General features: G+C 39.7%; 1 protein-coding gene across 3 annotated transcripts in view; it reads right to left on the bottom strand.

Annotated features, from left to right (window-relative positions):
- Window positions 1-10,888: 10,888 nt before the first annotated feature.
- The window catches only part of KLHL14 (kelch like family member 14), a 59,671-nt gene continuing 49,522 nt past the window's right edge, over window positions 10,889-21,037 (bottom strand). For all 3 annotated transcript variants that reach the window (XM_053396274.1, XM_053396273.1, XM_053396275.1), the window contains exons 6-9: window positions 16,152-16,342; window positions 15,891-16,049; window positions 13,317-13,474; window positions 10,889-11,610 (exon numbers count right to left, since the gene is read on the bottom strand). In XM_053396274.1, coding sequence (XP_053252249.1) covers window positions 11,470-11,610; window positions 13,317-13,474; window positions 15,891-16,049; window positions 16,152-16,342 — 649 coding nt within the window. In that variant the 3' untranslated portion in view covers window positions 10,889-11,469. The remainder of the gene's footprint in view (window positions 11,611-13,316; window positions 13,475-15,890; window positions 16,050-16,151; window positions 16,343-21,037) is intronic.

The following is a 21,037-nucleotide window of genomic DNA, read 5'->3' as shown; positions in this document are numbered from 1 at the left end:
TCTCTCTCTCTCTCTCTCTCTCTCTCTCTCTCTCTCTCTCCTTAGTCGCTCCAGGCTGCCTACCACGCAGCTGCTATAAGCACAGAGGGAGAATTGACATGACGGCGGATGTGACAACCCTTTCTGGACTAGTTGGGGGTGATGGTGGTTGTAGACTAGTCCATCCACAAGTCCTTGCGCCACAGCCCGGACTCCCAGGCATGTGGTCCAATACTGAAGTGGCCTTACATGTTACCACTGCTCAGTGGAAAAACACTGAAGTCCTGCTTTCATAGATGACAGAATCATGAGAGTTGGAAGGGACCTTGCAGATCATCTAGTCCATCCTTCAATGCAGGATTAAGCAGCTGCTGTCCCATATGGGGATCAAACCTGCAACCTTGGTGTTATCAACACCACACACTAACCAACTGAGCTACCCAGGCTCCTCTGGTTATATTATCTGTCTTATTAGATCATATCTAAAAGATAACGTAACAGGGGAAATGCTGGAATTGGAAGCCACGATTAGTGTGGAAATTGATTAAATCACAGGTACTCCTAGAGAATTTTTTAATTTTTCAGTTCATTGTTCCTTTCATAAGGTGGATGATGGCTAGGACTTGGAAAAGTTGAAATGAATCACCCTAATGGTTTTGAAGTTAATGTCTAATTCTGTGAGTTGTTTTACTGGCAATAAAACATAACACAACATGTTCACTTGATAAAAGTTAAGTAATGTATCCTTATTTGGGGTTTGACAATTAATGGTAGGCAACTGAATGGCTACAGCTTCAGGTTTGTTTGTTTTTAAATAATGTATTGAAAACTAAAGTAGCCTAATTTCCACTCTCATTCCTAAAAAAGTTATTAGCTTTAGCTGTCCTCCTTTTGCTGAGTTCTGTTTTCAGTTTGGGAATCCTGTATTCTTCGTAGTGGCATAGGGGATACACCATTCTAAACGTACATCTCCTAACTTATGAAATATTATGCACTGTGTTAGTCTCTTTCCCACCCCTCAAAAATACTCTATTTGATTTTGTACCCTTCCCTCCTGAATCTCCAGTCACTTTCCTTTTCTCTTAAGCTTCTGCCTGAAAAAAACCTCTTCCAGTTTTTTTATTGTTCTGATCAATAATGTCAACTACCTGTTGACTAAATATGCTGCAATAGCAAGCAAAGGTTTTTAGGCATTGCATTCTTGTATAGATGTGTGTGTGCGTGTATGTAGATAAAGATCGAAAAAAGAAATAGTTCCTACAAAACTATTTCTGTTTCTAGCATATGTATGCTTTGCAGAAAAGTGGGGGTGGGGACAGGGGGAAAATTAATAAAAAGAAAAAAATCTTCACTGCTTTAGATATGGACAGAATCTAACTCAAAGGCATACTGACTTGTGCAGGGGTGGCATTCAAAGGAAACTGAACATTTTGATTTGACCCTCTTGGAATCTGTCTTCAGAATGGAGGATTATTAACAAGTTATTTGACAGTTGCACTCTACAATTCTGTGATTCTATGAAACTGAATAGGAAGGCCCCACCTTCATATATGTAAGATAGGAAAATATTGGACAGAAGGAAGGGTCAGTAGCCTCCTTCATACATTAATAATTTGAAGGGGGCTCCATGCAGTGGTCAAACTGCAAATTTGCCCAGTTCCACTGACAACATCCTTGCCTTGCATATGGATGCCTGCAGTGAAGAAGCCGACACATTCGTACAGACTTCTGTGGTAGCTGGAAGTCTGTGTGATTAGGTTTCCAGCAGTTGTGGAAGCCTTCATGTATAGAGGTCTACGTGTGTAAGTTTGCCTATTGCAGACCCACCATCCATTTAACTATGTAGAGCTCCTTCATGTAAGCTATGTGTGAAGGGGATAATATATTTTTAACCTCTCCAATTTTTCCAGCAGATTCCATTTTGTGGCTTGTGCATGCACAGTGGGATGTAAAAGTAGCTACTTGGCTGCTTCCAGTGTTCTTCTGCATTCTTTTAAAAATGCAAGTACTGTACAAAAATGTGAGAATGGAAATATCTCTCATCCTTTTGGAAAATCAAATGACTTATCTAAAGGGCCAGTATATTGATTTAGTGGCTGATTGTAGTCTATCCAACTGAAATGTTCTTGAAGTTGGTTCTCGCCATAAAAATTTCAGACAGAACTGCAGGCATTGGCTTTGCCCATCTCTCCTAATCTTTTATGCACCTACCGTTTCCAGAATCACCTCTATGAAGAAGAATATTCCTAGCTTGTAATGCATGCTTACCTAATGGAATCATGCTTCCAAGAACCCACAAATCTTAAATGAATTCTAAAGTGTGTGCCCTTGTGAATAGCAATATACACCTAAAATATTTGTGAGCAATAAGATCATGTTCTGAATGGTTAATTTTCCTACTAGGGATGTTAGCTCCAATCTGCCTGTTATGAATTACCATACATAAGAAAAAGAAATCTGTAATTCTACTCCTTCGTGTCTTTATTTTGGAGTCTGAAGAGATGCCTGAGAAATGCTTGGATTTCAAAGTGGCTTCTTGCCATATTAAGGACTTGATTTTAAAATATTTTCCAATAAATCACCAGGAAAGATTATGGCCTATGTGAGGGAGCTCTGCAGGATATTCATAATGATTTCATCCCTTCCCTTCCAAAATTATTAGCAGATACTGTGCTGGATTGGTAAATACCAGGGTTTGCAAAAGGCAGAAAGCAACAAATGCCCTTGCAAACCTGGAGAAATCTGCTTTGGAGTGGTGGTGGAGAATAGTAAGAACTATAGTTGTTATAATGCAGTTAATGGGTGACAGTATGCTAATAAGTCAGATTAACTAAGCAGGTGATTCATGCAGTAATCCTTCTTGAAAGAAAGTGCCCATTTTGAGATGCTAAATGAGAACATAAATGCAGTCAGGCATAGAATCCTTGAAAGATAGAAAGTGTGCAGACCTGCTTCTTAATGTAATGGGTGAAATTAATTTTTTGGGGTGAAAGGGGCTCATTTTTCATATCCTGCAATCATTTTAAAGGAGTAAGGGTCGAAATCCTAAGAGATACAAGTATATTTCTGGCAAATGTAAATGAATGTAGAGACATAACATAGCAGAATTATATTACTAAAATTGCTGTGTTGGTCACCTGAGACAGGCCCACATGGACAAGGATGTATGGACAGTGAGAGCAAATTCACAAGGTCAGCACACTCATGTGTCACGACACATGGTTTGGAAAGCTCTGCACTACACCAACTTAAATGTTTGTTCTGCCAGGGCAAGGGGATCTGCTCAACCTATCCCTGTGCAGCCTGTGTAACTTGGGGTTAGCATTATACCCTCCAGAGAGTGTGCTTTAATTACAGTTAGAGCTGAGTTGAAACAATCCCCCTGACCTCTGGGTCCCATGTTCAGGATGCAAACCTGGACTCCCTCTCTTGTCAATAGTTTGGAGGGGGCCCTATGAAGCTGTGCAAAGCTCTCCCACTCTGCTGGGGAATGAAGTACAGTGGTACCTTGGTGAAATATACTTGGAGTCGAGAGTGGATTTCATGTTCTTTATTCAGCTCATAGTGGTGAGGAGGAATGGAAGTTCCCCTACAATATCTGCTTTATATACATTATTTACACAATGGGCTGCACGTGATTGGCTAATTCCCGGATTCTCCTGTAGGCCAATCAGGTTGTGGATTCACTTCCACCTGGAGCTGGATTGGGTGGCTCCTGCGGACCAATCATACTGCTGCATTGTTCTAGGACCAATCAGACTGCTGCATTCTGAATCCTATTGTTCTAGGACCAATCAGACTGCTGCATTTTGGATCCTATTGTTCTAGGACCAATCAGACTGCTGCATTTTGGAGCCTATTGTTCTAGGACCAATCAGACTGCTGCATTTTGGATCCTATTGTTCTAGGACCAATGAGACTGCTGCATTTTGGAGCCTATTCAACTCAGTACATAACACTTGGTTTAAGAACAGCCCTGTTTACGAACTATTCGGTATACGAACACCGCAAAACCGGAAGTAGTGTCCCTGTTTGCAAAATTTACCTCGGTCTAAGAATGGAAGCCGAACGGTGGAAGGACATAGGTGAAAGGCATAGGCAAACTCGGCCCTCCAGATGTTTTGAGACTACAATTCCCATCATCCCTGACCACTGGTCCTGTTAGCTAGGGATGATGGGAGTTGTAGTCCCAAAACATCTGGAGGGCTGAGTTTGCCTATGCTTGGCATAGGCAGTCAGAATGGCCTCCAAGGAAGGATAGAAGTCTAAGTTGGCCACTACTGTCTCTCTCGAACCACACCCATCAATTCCCCCCTTGCACTGGTATTGTTTCCCTGGTGTGGGGTTATACAGATACCTGCTAGCTCCAGTACAACAGCATTGCTACACCACTGCAAATATACCCCACTGGAACAATTTCAAGCAGACATCAGTAGAAAATAGGATTGCATTGTTAGATAAGTGAAATGAACTCTATTTATACAAGTTGCAATCCTGGAAAACTTATAAAAAGCAAACCATAAATTAATATTAGAGGCCACTTGGCCCTTTAGTATATAATTAAATCTATCTAATGAGAAATAAATAAGAAGGACAGAGAGTAATGGAACTGTAGGGGAGGAAACTCCTCTATTTGAGGCTTGATTATGTTGAGTGATCACTCTTACATTTTATCGTAACAGATAAGGATACTACTGCAAATTTTGCAGTTCAGCGTAATATCTATAACTGGTTTTGATGTCTTACTCAGCTTTGTACCAGTTTGATTTTTAGAAAGAGTGTACATTATTTCCATGAAAACAAATATGAGGATGAGGAAGCATTTTCCCCTGTGTGCAATTCCTACTAAAGAATTTACATTCTTCTAATTTATTGGTTTACTGCATCACTTAGTGCACTCTGGAGATGTGCAGAATGTCCCTGCTGTTAGGAATATGCAGACGAAATTTACCCTTTTTGCACTGAGTCACTCACTGTCTCCTTGAAGTCATCATACTCTTTCCTTTCTCAACCCCACTCCCCTCTGTCTGTTGGCAGAGAGAATCACAGCTATAAGGACGAAATCCTTCACCAAACAATGCAGTAGCAATCTGGACTATCAGTAAGAACCAACCAGAGGGGGATGGGATGATAACAATGGTAAGGGTGTTGTTCATACACTATTCAAAGGGTTGGGTGGTTTATGGACAAACATGCTACAATTTTTTTTTTTAGAGTGGGGATAGATCATAGTAAACACCTCATTACTAGGATAAGTGAAGATAAGCACTCAATTACAATTTCCAGGATCTGGAGGTGTGAGATGATCTAATTAATATATGCAGACACAATTCAATTAGGTCTACCAGGATGCAGAAAGTCTCATTGATGGATTCTAAGATTGCATCTTAAACTTTTTAGGCAAGAAGAGATTTAGGCATAGACAATTCAGGTGCAGAATCACTATGGTATCTAGTTTCCTGTGCTTCTCAAGAGTATTTCAGGAGATGGTTGTTGCTGTTGTTGTTTGGTACTTCAGAAACCAGAATCAAGAATTTGGGGTTGAGTCGGAATTTTCCAGGCAGGCAGCTGCTCCTTTCTAAATCTGGAAATGCCCGTGTTTTCTCACCACCAGCCCCACTAGGAGTGTACACAACCAATGGGAGATGAGAATAATGCATATTCCTTTAAGATCATCTTGCTTGTATGCAAATCTTTTCTTCCTTTATTCTGTTTGTGTGAAAAAGATGGGTCATGTAGCTTTAAGTTCTGTGTACAAATGAAAAAGAACAGGAACCTTGCAAATTATTTTATATGTGAAAAAGATTGTGTCCAAACTATGTATAAAAATATGAGTACTTTCACCTGGTATAGAACTGCATGTTCTGTAATTAAATATTACACAGAAATATTACTACAGGGAATTAGAAAATGATGTATACACAAAACTCACATAACAAAAGGGAAAAACTGGTATTCAAGTGAAGCAATGACACATAAGCATATAGAATTCTACGAACTGATCCCAGCAGTGAATATTACATTTGTGAATTCTAAAAGCCAAATGCTGTAACACACGTAATGTGTAGTTCAGAAGTGTCACATTAATATGGAATGGCATGAATTTAATCATTAATCTAGTTCATAATTGTAATACTTCAGACAACCTATTACATATGTAGGGGGGTAAATTACATTAAGCGAAACTTATGCCAGTTGAAGATTTGAGCAGTCATCATTTTTATGGGAGAACAAATATATTATTCTTTTGCTAATGAAGTATCAACATCAAATCCTGTTTTGGATCAGAAGAAGCTCAGTAGCCCCAATCCAGTGATCCTCACCTATATCAGCTTGTTGGGATGCTGCTTCTCTTTGACAAAGTTAGTGTTATCAAAAGTTGCATATATACAAAGGGTAGCTGCAGACTGTGCACAAATCTTTTCTAAGGCTTGCCCCTTCCACACCTGCTATTTGCAGCTGGTGCCAATGACAGCTTTTCTTTCATTGCAAATAGAGGCAGGCAAATTTTGCCCATGACTTCAGCCAGGGCAGGGTGGTGGTGAAAGAGATTTGAGCCCACCCCAGTATCAGCTGCTTTTAAAAAAGTCAGCTCCAAACATTTTCACACCAGAGCTAACCATCTGACAAGTGTCACAGCTAATTTGGTCTGAGAGTTAAAATAGTCTGTGTGGCTTTTAAATGCTGTTTGGAAATGCCCTTCACCCCCTGTCAATTATAGCATACACTTCTCCTGCATAATACAAGAGCAAAACTCTAATCCTGTTGGTATTAGTATTATATCTGGCCAAGAGCTAGAAATGGGTTTTGCAATCTGTCCACTTTCCCCATCTTGTACCTACAATGTTCACTTCAAATATTGGGAGCACTTGCAAGCTTTGAGCAGCTATTTTAGAATTTACGCTAGCAGTTCTGCTGCAGCTTCAGTCCCTTTGGGGAAACCTGGGGGCCCCTTGCCAGTGGCGGATGTGCTCAGATGCAAAAGTGGTCTGAGCAATAGATGCGACTCTCACCTTTGCACAGAAGGCTACATTCCAGCCACACAAAAGTGTGGTTGCATACACACAGTACCTTCAAAGCACATTTGAAGCACATTCTTTCCCTCAAAGAATTCTGGACACTGTAGTTTCTAGAGGGTTGCTGGGAATTGGAAGTCTGTGAGGAGTAGACTGCAATGCCCAGAATTCTTTGAGGGAAAGAATGCGCTTCAAAAGTATACAGTCTATGCAATCATATGGTGCAAGGTGACTTCTTCAGTGACTTCCAGGCACTATTTGTCAGTGAAACAGGGCAGGGATCAACACACTCACCCCCTCCCTTCAACCCATCTCCCTTCTTAATGGAAAAAGAGCAGCAAATATACCTCTCCCACTTATCTAATGACACTACCTTATCTAATGGGAGAAGGAAAATATCTATTCCCACTGCTCACATTTCAAATTATTTCATTACGTTTACAGCATTTATTTGGGCAGTGAACTAGGAAGCAAAACAGTCTGGAATCATGGGATGCACAAAGCCATTTATCCAAAAACTACACAGAAAGTGTATAAATGTGAGGGGAGGTGGAAAAGAGGAATAGCATTGCTTCTGAACAAGGAGGAGAAGGGAAAATAAACGCAGCCGAGCCATGGTTAAGTCACCATGTTGACTTGTAAAATAGGAACTTTTGTTTTCCAGAGAAGTAAAATGAATAAAAAAATATATAACCACAGCTGGTCAGAGGCTAAGCCAATGTGATAATAATGCAATAAAAATGTGTTTATATTCAGTACCTTACAATTAAAATAATACACTGAGTGGACACGTCTCTCTTTGAGGTATATGCTCTTCTTTTGCTTCAGTAAGGGATACAAAAGATAATGTCCTTGCACAGCTTCTGTAGTTTTACTTTGCAATTCATGGCTGCTTTATTAATCAACGCAAGATGCATTCATTGAACTGGATTAATCCTGCATAAGTAATTTTTTGAAATTTCCTGCTGAAGTTATTTTTCATTTCTGTGAACAAATAATTTATTTGGATTTTCATATATCAGGATCATAGAGATTTGCCACAGTCAGATTTTAATTTTAGTTACATTTGAGTTGGCTTATATATTAGGGCACAGAGTTTTGCATGAGAGCCTCTTCTAAAATCTGTAATTGGTGTGGAACACTGACATGCACGGAATAAATCTGACAAGGTCCAGGGAGCCAAGTTCAGTTCCACTGATCAACATCTATGCTGCAGATTAACTGAATCTTTTATGGCATTACAAGCACTCTAGAATTCATTAGTGCATCTTCCCCTCCCACTAACCATTCTGACCTCCAGTACTAGTAAGCCTTCTTTGGGTGCCATAAATTTTAAAAACTTACAACAAAGCAAGAAGAAAATGAAATGTCCTGTTCAACACACATGCACATGCCACCAGCCTCTCTTAAGTTTACGATAATTATTTTAAAAATATAAACATACAGCTACTTGCACATTCTGCTGCCTTCTTTCTGTCTGAGACAAGGTCTCAGTTGCAAGGATAGACTTTGGAGTTGGCCTTTTAGAAGAAGGTGTTAAAAAAATGACATTCAATCCCTCAAAAGATTTGGTCTTCCATCTATTCATGAATAGGTCTACACAGTCACCTAACTGAAATGTTCACACACCTACATGACAAAAGGTTCTCAAAACATTAAATGTTAGATTATTTAAACTCGTCAGCAGCAGAGATTTGTCAGACAGATGCATTAGTACATAAGTTTTTATTTAAAGTCCCCTCGCCCTACAAGCAAGCTTCATTTACACATTCTAGTACTGTACAAAATTTACATTATTGGTTACTTGTATGGTTTCCTTGGTCATGCCTTCCCAAAAATTAGAAAGATTTACATATATTCCTCATAAATGCTTTAATTATCTTTGTCTTTTTTTAAAAAAAGAACTTTTAAACGGACAAGAAATCCCCCATCTTTCCCATTAAAGTGGCATTTTAGCAGTGGCATGGGACAACATAGTGGCAAGTCCTGGTATTTTTAAACGCCATAAAATGTTCTCTCATTTGGAGTGGTAACAGGTTTCCTTTCCATATATTTATATATACATATAGATTTCTAAAAACCCTCCTCCCCCAAGTTATGATTGCACGACGTATTATTTTACAAGTAATTTTTTTTGATCGGAACAACACAAATAAATACAAAACTAACAGAGATTGCACTACGTAAGAAAAATGGGTTGAGTTTCCAGGACAAACACTCCGGTTTCAGGAACTCTGTAACAGGGACTTCACTATGTTTCCTTTCTTTCTTTCAGACACAGTTCCCTAAACAATTCATTTGCAACATTTGAAGAGACTGAATCTCTGCTAGTTTTCTGCAAGTGACAAACAATGGAATTAGCATTAGCAAAACAACAGTGGCAGTAGTATTAAGAAATCCACTATATATTGTTATCAGTTTTACTACTTTCTTAGTAGCCTAAGTCTTATAGTTTGAGTTTCCTACCTTTCCTTTTGGTCAACTATGATGTATGACTTCTGCCTACTTGTACCCTGTGCCTCTTTGTTGTTCCCTTACGCGTCTGAGATTTGAACATAAAGGTGGGGGTTTTTTTTGTAAAACTAGATTTGATTCTATATTGTCTTGTATTTCTGAATAGACAATTTTATTTTTCATACAGACTATAGGTTAGTGTGTGAACTGGCTGCTGAAGGGGTGGTGCAGCTTGTAGGATCTGGCATAAGAGTCCTAAGAAGGGCAAAAAAATGAAAATTTATTTCCATCCATTGGTGGTAGGAATCAAATCATATTCCTATGCCCGTACGCTTTATTCCTGTGCAAGACGCCCAATGGGACTTGGATGGAGATAGGTGTCCCATTCTACAAAAACCTTGCACAGCACTAGTGTGAAATAGCTGTGTATGGCACGCTACACAAATATGACAAATACAGTGGTACCTTGGAACTCAAACGGAATCCGTTCTGGAAGACCATTCAACTTCCAAGACGTTTGAGTTCTGAGGCACGGCTTCTGATTGGCCAACAGCTAGGTTTTTGCACAGCGGAAGCCGTGTTGGACATTCATGTTCCGAGGAACGTTCGAAAACCAGAGCACTTACTTCCAGTTTGTTGGCGTTTGGGAGCCAAAATGTTCGAGAACGGAGCCGTTCGAGTACCGAGGTACCACTGCATTAAAGTAGAAGAAAACATATAGGGCCTAACTTGATGTTAAACATTAGTGTGACTAAACCCTGATGGCCCTTTTTATTTTAAAAGAATCAGCAGCTTCTAGAGAGTGTAATTTATAGATTGGGAGGCATATTAACTGTTCCTGCACACACTGCTTCTCTGCTCCAAACCTCTCCCACCTACATTTCTCCTTGTAAGGTCACAAATGCATGTTTATCCTCAACACCCCTCCCATTCTGGGCTCAAAATTGCCTCAGTTGCACTGCCTATTGGAATTGAGTTGAGCTTAACTAAACTTTATACCTGTTATGGTAGTTCTATGCCCATATTTCTTTTCACCACAGGTACAAAGTTAGTTTATAAATATTTCAGTGTAGATCAGATTAAGGAATTACAGCTACTTGCCAATGATATGTGATAGCACATAATCCACATTTTAAGAAAGAATTTGTTCTTTGGTGTTAAATAGGGGGAAATAACAAATCTATTAGTCAAAATGACTCAAATATTTGTTAATTTGTATCTGAAATTTATGAATTAATTTAAGGAATAACTTAAATCTTAAAAAAAACAAGAATTACTTGTATAGGCCAGAATGTTTAAATCAGAATAATACAAAATAATGTACAGAATAATAAAATGAGGTTCTATGAATTACTCTGGATTTACACTACTAATCCATAGAATTGGCACCAGTCCTAAAACCTCAATTGTGATACATCTGAAAAACTTCCACTCCCCCCCTACACTTAGGCATGGGGATTTCAGAGCAGACTATATGAGGGGCCAATCTGTTCAAAACAGAAGCCTTCTCTCTTATGATCTGTCTTTTTAAGTTGTGTTACTTGCAGAACACGTCAGCAGCCACACATTAGGGCTAAAATGGGGAAGCAATTCTGCAGTTCAATGCATTTGGGCATCTCAGTTTTGAATTAATTGTGAGCAACATCACCATGACTTCAACACAGATCCCATGCAGGTAAAATACAATGCACAATAGTAATTTGTTCGTTCAGGCAGTGTTTGGATCTTTAGAATTATTCTCTTTAAATTTAGAATTGATATGAGGGTTTATAGCAGAGAAAAGTGAGGATCACTCTGAAATGGTCATCTGTCAACATGTGCAGTGTTCCATGCTTTCAAGCTACTTGTTTGACAAGATACCGGACTGTCTGAGGTGGGAACTATACTTAGTCCTTTTTTAAAATCATAAATGCAGGTATTGGGGATAGGGTCTTGTTGTATGTAGTACCAGGAATTCTGTCCCTTAAAATATTTAAGTCACCCATCATTTAACAGTGTTCATGTCAGTACTTCCTGTATGTTATTTATTGTACGGCACACACGCAGGTAGTATGACAGTGGAGCAAGCAGGACCTGCCAGGGGCTCAGCTACATCTCCTTCCAGCTCTGTCCAGGTTCCGTTCTCAGGACTGTAGCAAATGGTAGAAGATTTGTAGGCTCCCTGTAAGACAACATAGTGTTGTTGAGGTAGCAGATAAATGACATCCAAGCAAAATTTGAACAGCTTCAGCTAGAAAACAACTGGTCCTTGGTTGCTCTGCAACTTGCAATGTATTCACCTTTACAACTAAGATGCACACACACTGCCTTGATTTAGTCATAACTTCAAAAAAACTATAGTAGAGGCATCTCGAAAGTAGGGCTTTGGGTGAGTCAAATGCAAGGTAGTGGGAGCTTGAGCTCCTGACAGTCAATTGGGGGGTTTGGCAGGATGCTGGAAGTGATAACAGATAATCTAGTCAGCAACCCTGCTTTCTCTTTGTGAGAGACTCAGAGAGAGAATGCAGGAGGCAGGAGGCAATAGCTGCTGCTGCTGCTGCTGCTGCTGCTGCTGCTCCTTCTCAGGAGTCGCAATGCATCATGACAGAGTGCCAGGGGCTTGGTAAAAACCAATCTCTGTCACCAGCCTGGATAATAGTGCCCAAGAATAGTCAGATTCCCCCACATCATCTCTTCTCCCCATGCTTTTAGGGATATACTTAGTCTCTTTCCTCTCAAAGCAGTAAAACTGCTTGATTATAAAGTTCACATCTGGAATAAAGGACAAATTCACCAAGGCAATAAATAAATTTAATAACTGTAGCATAGATTGTTTTCATATTCTGCACATACAACTTGGCATGGTTAGAATCTCACCCCTCAATTCAGAATTTCATTCTCACGTAAACAGCTTTGGAGCCATGTGTCTGGAAACTGGACAAAGGCTGCTGGAAACCAAAGCGTGGCTCACCACTATAAAATGTAGACTCTGCCTACATTTCATGTCCAATCCGGCTTCTTTCACTTTCCACATGCTGGCAGAATCCCGCCACTCCAAATGGCTAGCTTGCATTGAGAGCAAAATCAGAACCTGTGGCCTATCACTTGAGTCACCACTTATGCTCCCACAACTGGAAGCATTCCAGACAATCAAGTGAAGAATTCTAGAGATTGAATTTCAAACCCTTTGCAGTGCAGCCAACAAAACCTGTTCCCCATTGGGGTTGGGAATACTACCCTCATTTGGCCAAGACACTCCATATTCCCTCACAAGATTTAGCATCTTACCACCTGCAGTTTTGCAAAGCAGATTCTCGAAAATCCCATACTCTGAAATATACTGCCCTTGTGGCACAAAATATGTCGAATCCATCGCACATGTTTTATTTTACTGCCCATTTTATACAAAAAAATATGATAAGTATTGAAGGAGGGGATTTATCGTACTGACTCTTCCATGGTGCCTTATCTGCTGAACAATCGTAGTAATGGCATTGTGGAGAATGTGGCAAGTTTTTTGAGTGACACTATGAAATTACGTCACCATAGGTCCTAAGAGCTATCTTCGTACCTCATGATATCTGGACAGTTTTATCCTAAAGTATCTCCTACTATGTTTCATTAACTGTGTTGTGTTCTGATCCATATATACGATGCACTTTTTTAAGCCAGTAAAGGAGATTGATTGATTGATTGATTGACGTTAATAGCTTAAAAAGAAATAATGACTACTGATTTTGCAAAGCAGGTTATAAATCAGCCAGATATTTTCCATACATCAAAGATTCTGACAGCAATTTATTTAGATATGTATCATTCCCGCAGAATGGTTGCAGCATGCTCTCAAATGATAACCGAGAGATCCATGTACAGACAAGGGATACATACCATACTCCAGCTGTAGCCTCCTACAAGGTAAATGCTGTCATCAAGAACTGCACAGCCAGGACCACTGCGACCCTCTAAAATAGGAGTTTGCAAAATATTCCATTGATCACCTTTTGGGTCATAGCATTCCACGAGCATGACATCAAGATGCGAAAAACCTGTACAACACAATTATCAAATAATGTGAAACCACTTATTTTAAGAGAACGAGCATATGGTACTTGATCAATGACACAAAAAACTTTGCCCACCTTAGTAAGTTCATCATTAAAGACTAAATTGTAAAGAACAGGAGAAAACCTCTTAAAGTAAGAAAGTGAAATACTTTCCTTTTGTTATCTCCATCACAACCTACAGCACTGAGCTAACATTTGCTTTTTTCCTTAATAATAAACACATATTGGCTGCCATTAGTTGCGAAAGAACATTCATGGGGAGCTACTGATATATGAGATTAGAGTGTTTTTTCTACTCCATGATACCAGGAGTGAAATACCAGGACTGAAATGTGAAGGTACTATGGAATATTTGAGTGCTCCCTGTCCTTTATCTCTCTCACACGAGGCAGCTGAGGAATGGAGGAAGGAGAAATTAGAGTACAGAGATAAGGGAGAAACAATGAAAGGGAAGAAAGGTGTGTATTTTAGACAATAGCAGACATATGAGTAAAGCGAGAATGGAGAAATAATGAGAGGGGGAAAGTGGCCATTTTAAACAATGGCATAAATTTGAGAAGAGCAATCAGAGGGTGATATTGAGAGGGGAAAGTAGCAGTTTAAAACAAGATTCAAGTACAGTGGGAAAGGAGGTGGGAAAGGTTCTCTAGTGTTAGCACCTGTGTTGTACCCATCTCCATTTCTCCTTGTTAAAGCTGTTTGTAAAAAATAAAACAAAAAACCCTCAGTGTTCTCCATCCCTGCTTAACTCAAACCTCTGCTATTGTTTAAAACTGAAATTTTTCTTCTCAGGGTCTCTCCACCCTTGCTTTACTCAAACTTCTTCCATTGTTTAAAAGATGCATATTTTCTCTTTCACTGTTTCTCTCTTCTCATTGTACACAAGCTTCTACTTCCATGTGTGAGAGATAAAGGGTGCGGAGCCATCAAATATCCTATAACAACCTTCACACAATGTATTTCACCTCGCTTTGTTCCAGATTCAAAGTAGCAATTTAGAAGAGATAATTTATTAACCAAAAAACCCCAAACACCTATATATGCACAACATCCATCAACTGAACTTAACCTTCTCTAACTGAGCAAGCTCACTTGACAGTCCTGTTCTTAAGATTCTGTCATCTTAAAGATACAGTAACATACACCATCATAGCATGTTAGCACAAAGAGGGCTGCTGAAAAGGAGAGAGCAGGAGGGATAGTTAATGGGTGTGGGTGTGTGGCCTGTATGCAAGGGAGAGTTGAAAAAGGAGAAATGAGGTGGTAGGAATGGGGATGAAAGGTGTACAAAGGGAGATGCAGAATTTAAGAGAGGATTGCTCAGTCCCTGCTCCTGCCAACCTAGCAGTTCAAAAGCACGCAGTGCAAGTAGATAAATAGGTACTGCTCCATCAGGAAGCAAAATGGTGTTTCTGTGCGCTGCTCTGGTTTGCCAGAAGTGGCTTAGTCATGCTGGCCACATGAACCCAGAAGCTGTATGCTGGCTCCCTCGGCCAATAAAGCGAGATGAGCGCCGCAACCCCAGAGTTGTCTGCGACTGGACCTAATGGTCAGGGGTCCCTTTACCTTTAAGGCATGGAAATGGGGATTATCTGTGTGGAAGGGAGAACTGAGAAGAAGAGGGGGGAGAAAAAAGGGGGTGAAGGTGAAAAAGGTGCTTAACAGTTATAAGGTGTGGGAGGAGGAAGGTGCAGGAGATTACCCTGGTGGTCGTTTGTGTAAGGTTACACGAAAGAAGGAGGAGGAGGAATAGACATGGGCGTGAAGGTGAAAAAAGGTGCAAGGCAGGGTTGCAGAACAGGACAGAGGCTTCAGAAATGGGATGGGAAGATGAATAGTGAGCTTAGTAGTTACATAGGGTGGGAAAGGGAAGCTGTAGAGGGTTAATGGGGGGAGGTCAGGGGTGTTGGCAAGTGGAGAAAGCAGGGGTGTAGCCCCTAGTAAGATGAATGCAAATAATGATTTTTAGAAATAAATTTTGTAGACAATTTTTGAGATGAGTGGGGGATTTTAAATGTTGTTAAATATTACCCCTAAAATTAAGGACTTGTTTCTTTGCAGAGCCTTAGCACAGCTTCTTCTCCAGCTTGGGAAATGATTTACAGAGGGAAATACTGTTGGCAATTTGGGTCAGAAATAATCTGTTTGTTACAGTGAATTTACGGTGATGACAAATCATCCATGCTTCTGAGTAATGGAAGTTCCCATTTTTGTATTATCTAAAGCATTCATTACTCATTTATTTAATGTAGTGATATATATATATATATTCAAAGATGCTGTCTCAAGCATCATGCTAAATTGTGTGGCAGGGTTTTAAACTTAGTTAACTAACCTAGCAAAAATAGTCTGTATCAAAAGACAGAATATTACATTGTTTTGCTATTAAAAATGTGACCTTTCAAATGATTTCCTCCGATTGCATACAGTCGATCATTCATTACAGCCAATGCATGGATTGCTCTCTTTGTGTTCATATCTTGTTTTCTAGCCCAGACATCCATTACAGGGTCATAGCAGTACAGCCAGGGAACGTATTCACCATTGTGGACACCTCCTACAAATCAAACATACCTTCATTAGTTTAAGGAAGCACACCACCTTAAAAGAATAACTGGGTTTTGTTTTGCGATGAAGGGGAGTTTAGAAAACAACTTGCCAGAAATATAGATTTTGCCATTATGTACAGCTCCTGCATGTGCCGCCAAGGGCTGTGGTAGGGAAGATACATAACGCCATTCATTTGTCTCTAAATTATAGCATTCCACACTTGACAAGTAGCCAGTCTCATTTCTCCCACCTATCACATACAAGTTTTTGTCAAGCCGACAGGCATAAAAACTGGCTCTCCTAGAGAAAAAACAAATAGAGCAGTTAGTTTCTAGTGAATAGAATTAATTCCATCATTCTGTCTTACAGAACTTATCACCTGCTATTCTAACATGAATCCCCTCACTCATTTATCCCTGAGAATATGGGTGACTTTTCCAAAAAAGGTTACAGTGCACTCCCAACTCAGACCACTCCCCACCTCCCCACCCCAAAGAATCACCCAAAATTTCCAAAACTATTCACTTGTAATGATTTCTGGATTATCCATTGCAATTTCTTATTTACAATAAAAGGAATCACTAGGAAAAATCAAAATGCCAACATTATAATAGCTTTATGGAGCAGCTACACATGGAATACAAAAAAGATAGCATGGAGCTGGAAAATGTACCAAAAAGGCAACTAAAATGATCAGGGTGCTGGAGCAACTTTTCTACAAAGGAAAGTTAAGAACTGGGGCTTACTGATTTCAAAAAATGCAAGCAAGGATGGTGTGTGCAGAAAGTAGACAGAGAGAGGATGTAGGGTGTTCTGTGGGTATTTTGGGAGTTTATCTTACATATGAGTTGCTTGGGCAGCAGCATTTGTTAGTCCTGGCAGTTCAGCTTTGGAAAGTGGACATTAAAAAGGTTTAGGTGGTGCTTCATTGAAGGCTATTGTGAACCAGCATCCTCTGTGATATCACAAGGGCTCATGAGGCACACTTCTCCTAGCATGCCTGATTAGAGACACACTTCTGCAGGATTCTGGAGTGCACCCCAACGTTTGCCCACTATATTGTTCCCCTTGCTAGATGTACTAAATGATTAGGACTTCTTCTAGAACTGTTCTGCCTCAAGCAACTGCTTGGAATACTTGTTGCATTGGTTCAGGTCAGGTCACACCTATACAGGAGGTTCCAGCACACGCACACACAAAGACATTCGCACGAAATGTCTGATTCGTTCTTTTTACTGCAAATGCTCCATACACAAGATGCTGAAGAGAACTCGGGCGCTCCTGCTCATGTTGACCTCAGTGTGTCCAGTGGCCTATTGGTGAACTGGGGTGTGTGACTGGACTGTGAAACGATTCCCTCTGAGCATTCTGTGTGTAGTCTTTCAGAAGAACAATTTATGTAGTATTGTCAATTACCACACAATGACTAGGTGAAGCAGAAGTTTAACTTAAAAGCAGTTTTATTGGCAGTGAAGATTTAAGCAAGAACTCATTAATGTTTAGGATATTTGGTTCCATGGAAGGATAACAGCAACTCAGTAAGATAAAGTAAAAAAAAGGGGGGGAGGGGAAGGATAGATAATGTAACAATAATAAATTATCTTGACATTCACTTTCTTTATAGTCCTTCATGGGTCATTGTTCCCAATTTACTAAGAGAACCACATCATCAGATTTTTTTCTTCAATTATCATTTTTTTTTCTTTTTTCTGCACTACTGCAAATAGAACAACTTTCCTTGTATTACATTCTTGCCATCCAACAAAGGTTTATCCGGCTAACTCTCAACAAAGTTTTGAACATCTCTTTAGTTCCAGGGCAAGGAATCAGTATTGATGGAGACTTTCTTACCATGCTGTGCTTTCAAGTCATTTTTAGTACAGTACTCCTGAACGATCTATTTCTAAAAACATAATAGGAGACACTTCATTTCCCACACAACCATGAAAGCACCTTTGAGCCTTGCAACAAAGTCCATTTTAGTCCAAATATGTTTTCTAGCAAATGTAGTATATCTTTCCTTTTTAACAGGAAGTTAAGGCGATGAATGCTATCAGGATCATGGCCAACGTGAGGCCACTGAGAAACACAAGAGGAATCTCAGCATGTTGTGGGAAAGCCCTGAAAGTTTGCAGAAGCACAAGAAGTCTTTAAAAAAGACAACTTGAGACAAGCAATCCTCACACAAAAAAGCACCCTCCAGCTCAATGAGGATTGAGCATATCAGAATAGGGGAGGAGTGGAATGTCCTAACTGGAGAGACTAATTAGCTAGAACCCTGAACAGAAGCACGCCTATTAGGAAGGAAGATACATCTCAACATTTTATTGCAGGTTCCAGTGACTCAGGCTCTCTCTCAGAAATACACACGTTCTCTTCATGTTATGTGTGTATGCATTGCTTTGCACACATCAGCGTCAATCATTTATTTGCTCCTTCAGTATGAAAGCTTTACTTAATACCAAGGGAATTTAAAATGTTATGAATAAAACACTATATTATCCTGTGAGAAATATGTATGTGAGACATATGCTTATTTTTTATATAAAAAATATATGTTTTAACTATCCAGATTGAGTCAGATTATTTAAAACTTCATCTGATGGAGGTTATGTCTGTGTGACTAAGACAATAAATGGTTGTTTTCCATCTCAGCTATCTTTAGAAACAAGTTTCCTCATAAATGTATCCTCTATGTGCATTCTTGACTTCATCCACATAGTGTCACTGTTAGGAGCAGAAATGTAACAGTCAGCTTGCTTCATTCTTCAGATTAAATGTGTATTTTATGGGCAAACTCCCAATAGTAAAGATTTTAAGTTTCCCTTATCCTTCTTTTCCACTAAATAAATTACACTTGAGCCATAGAGCTCTAGTTAATTAATGTAAAATTTAATTGCTATAAAAAGTCCTTCATGATAAAATATTGCACTAAAAATTCAGTTTAGAAAAGAAATCATCCCCTCATATACATCTAGTCCTGAGAAATATATTGGCATCTCTAGTAAAAGAAATTACATCAAATTACTCTTGTGGATCAGGATATTAGTCCAGCTACAGGTCCTGCAGTGGCTTGTGAAAAGTCTCTGCAATGAACTTAGCTAAATTTTACAATGCAGTTACATGGGAAAAGTAAAAGAAATTCTTTCCTGATCCCCAAAGGCAATGAATTTATGCCCTGAATCTTGAAGTTTGATTATCAGTCTTAGATTGAAAAGCTACCAGAGTTATTACTGATCATACCAATGCCAAGAACCCTTTTAGAGAGACCCTAAAATCAGCTGAAGTGATTTTAATCAAAAAATATATGTTATGTAATTTGACAAATTAGTCTTTCTTTGCTTTAGCGTGAACAATGAAAAGTGGGTATGCTGGAATATAGGAGAATGCACCTGCATAGACTACTGGTGAGACTTTCTAGAAAGCTCTGGAAAAAAGACAGCCAAAGAGAGCTACCCTCCAGATGTTGTGGACTGCAACTTCCATCAGATCCAGCCAACATAGCCAATGGACAGGGGTGGTTGGAGTTGTTGTCCACAATATCTGAAGGGCACCACATTGGCTACCCCATCTCTGGAAGATTAGGAGCACAGGATCCTGCCAGTTAAGTGCAGTAGCAAGTTTTACATGATGAGAGGGCAGAGACAGCTCCTTCCCACTTAGTTCACTTCTCTGCGTGAGAGAGAACACAACCAAAACTTAGATCATGACCTTCTAGACAATCTCCTTCTGTAGGGACAGAAGCCAGGATGTGTTGCTGAACATACACCTGTTACAGGGAAACAAGTCTAAACCCCACATTCAATCTAATGGAATTATACTGCTTCACCAGATTAAATAGGGGGATAAGGAAGCTGCTCCTGGAGAAACAGCTGGAGAAAATCACAGTTGGAGGAGTCCATGAGGATGCTTTTGCCTCAAATATCATCTTTAGGACTTTGCCACGGTAGTTTTTGCAGGTATAGCTGTCAAAGTCAGCCAGGGAATATGAGAGTCCATTTGAGATTTCAACGACATGGTTTATTATCTGGACTTATGGTAAGGGATCACTTGTGCAGTTCCACTAGGACATCACCTCACCATCAACCTGAGTCTAGAAGACACTGTGCAAAAGGTTCACTTTCTGGACATGAATGTGCAACTATTAATGGGCATATAAGCACATCCTTATATAGGAAACCTACTGACTGTTACTCATACTTACACGCTTCCAGCTTCCACCCAGAGCACACTAAAGAGTTCATTGTTTACAGCTGAGCTCTATGATACAACAACATCCATTTAGATTCATAGGATTGGACAGAGCCTCACAGCTAAAATAATTCACATCAAACACCCAAAGTGAAAAATCAGATCAACAAAGCCAAATTGTTCTTAGGTACCAATCTTCTACACAACAGATCTAGAAGAGAAAATGACAAACTACCACTTGATGTCACAACAGCCAAGCCAAAGCCACTTGAGCCTATCATCAATGATCTACAGTTCATCTAGGACAGACACTTCCCACACATAAGCCTTGGGTGGCAGACCTCCAGTTGCTCTCAGACAACCCCCTAAATAGGACAGCAACTCAGCAGCAACAGTAGGCCATACAAGAGGTATGGACACCCTATTAAAGACCAAGAAGCTGACTCTGTCTACCCCATTTTATCAAACCAACAGTTTTGTGATAGGTCACTGTTAAATATGTAATTATCTGCATTACATTTCCTTCTGACCTCACTGTTTACACCCACCCACCCACAACCCCCCCCATGTAACATGCAATCCAGCAGCCTGTTCTTATGTAGAGGTAAGCTAGCTCTACAGCAGTCCATGGAACTGGTGGTGATGAAACAGTAGGAGTTATAGCAGAAGACTTACAATGGATTGAATAAAACAGAGGCCAGGACCCATTTTATAACTTAATCTGTGAGACAGTGATAATGGCGAAGATGGCTTTTGTGTCACCACTGCATCTGCTCAGAATCACCCAACATAGCTTTTCTAGGT

The sequence above is a fragment of the Podarcis raffonei genome, chromosome 7 (assembly GCF_027172205.1).
Source record: "Podarcis raffonei isolate rPodRaf1 chromosome 7, rPodRaf1.pri, whole genome shotgun sequence".
In the NCBI taxonomy this organism is placed as follows: Eukaryota; Metazoa; Chordata; class Lepidosauria; order Squamata; family Lacertidae; genus Podarcis; species Podarcis raffonei.
This window is presented reverse-complemented; position numbering and strand designations above follow the sequence as displayed.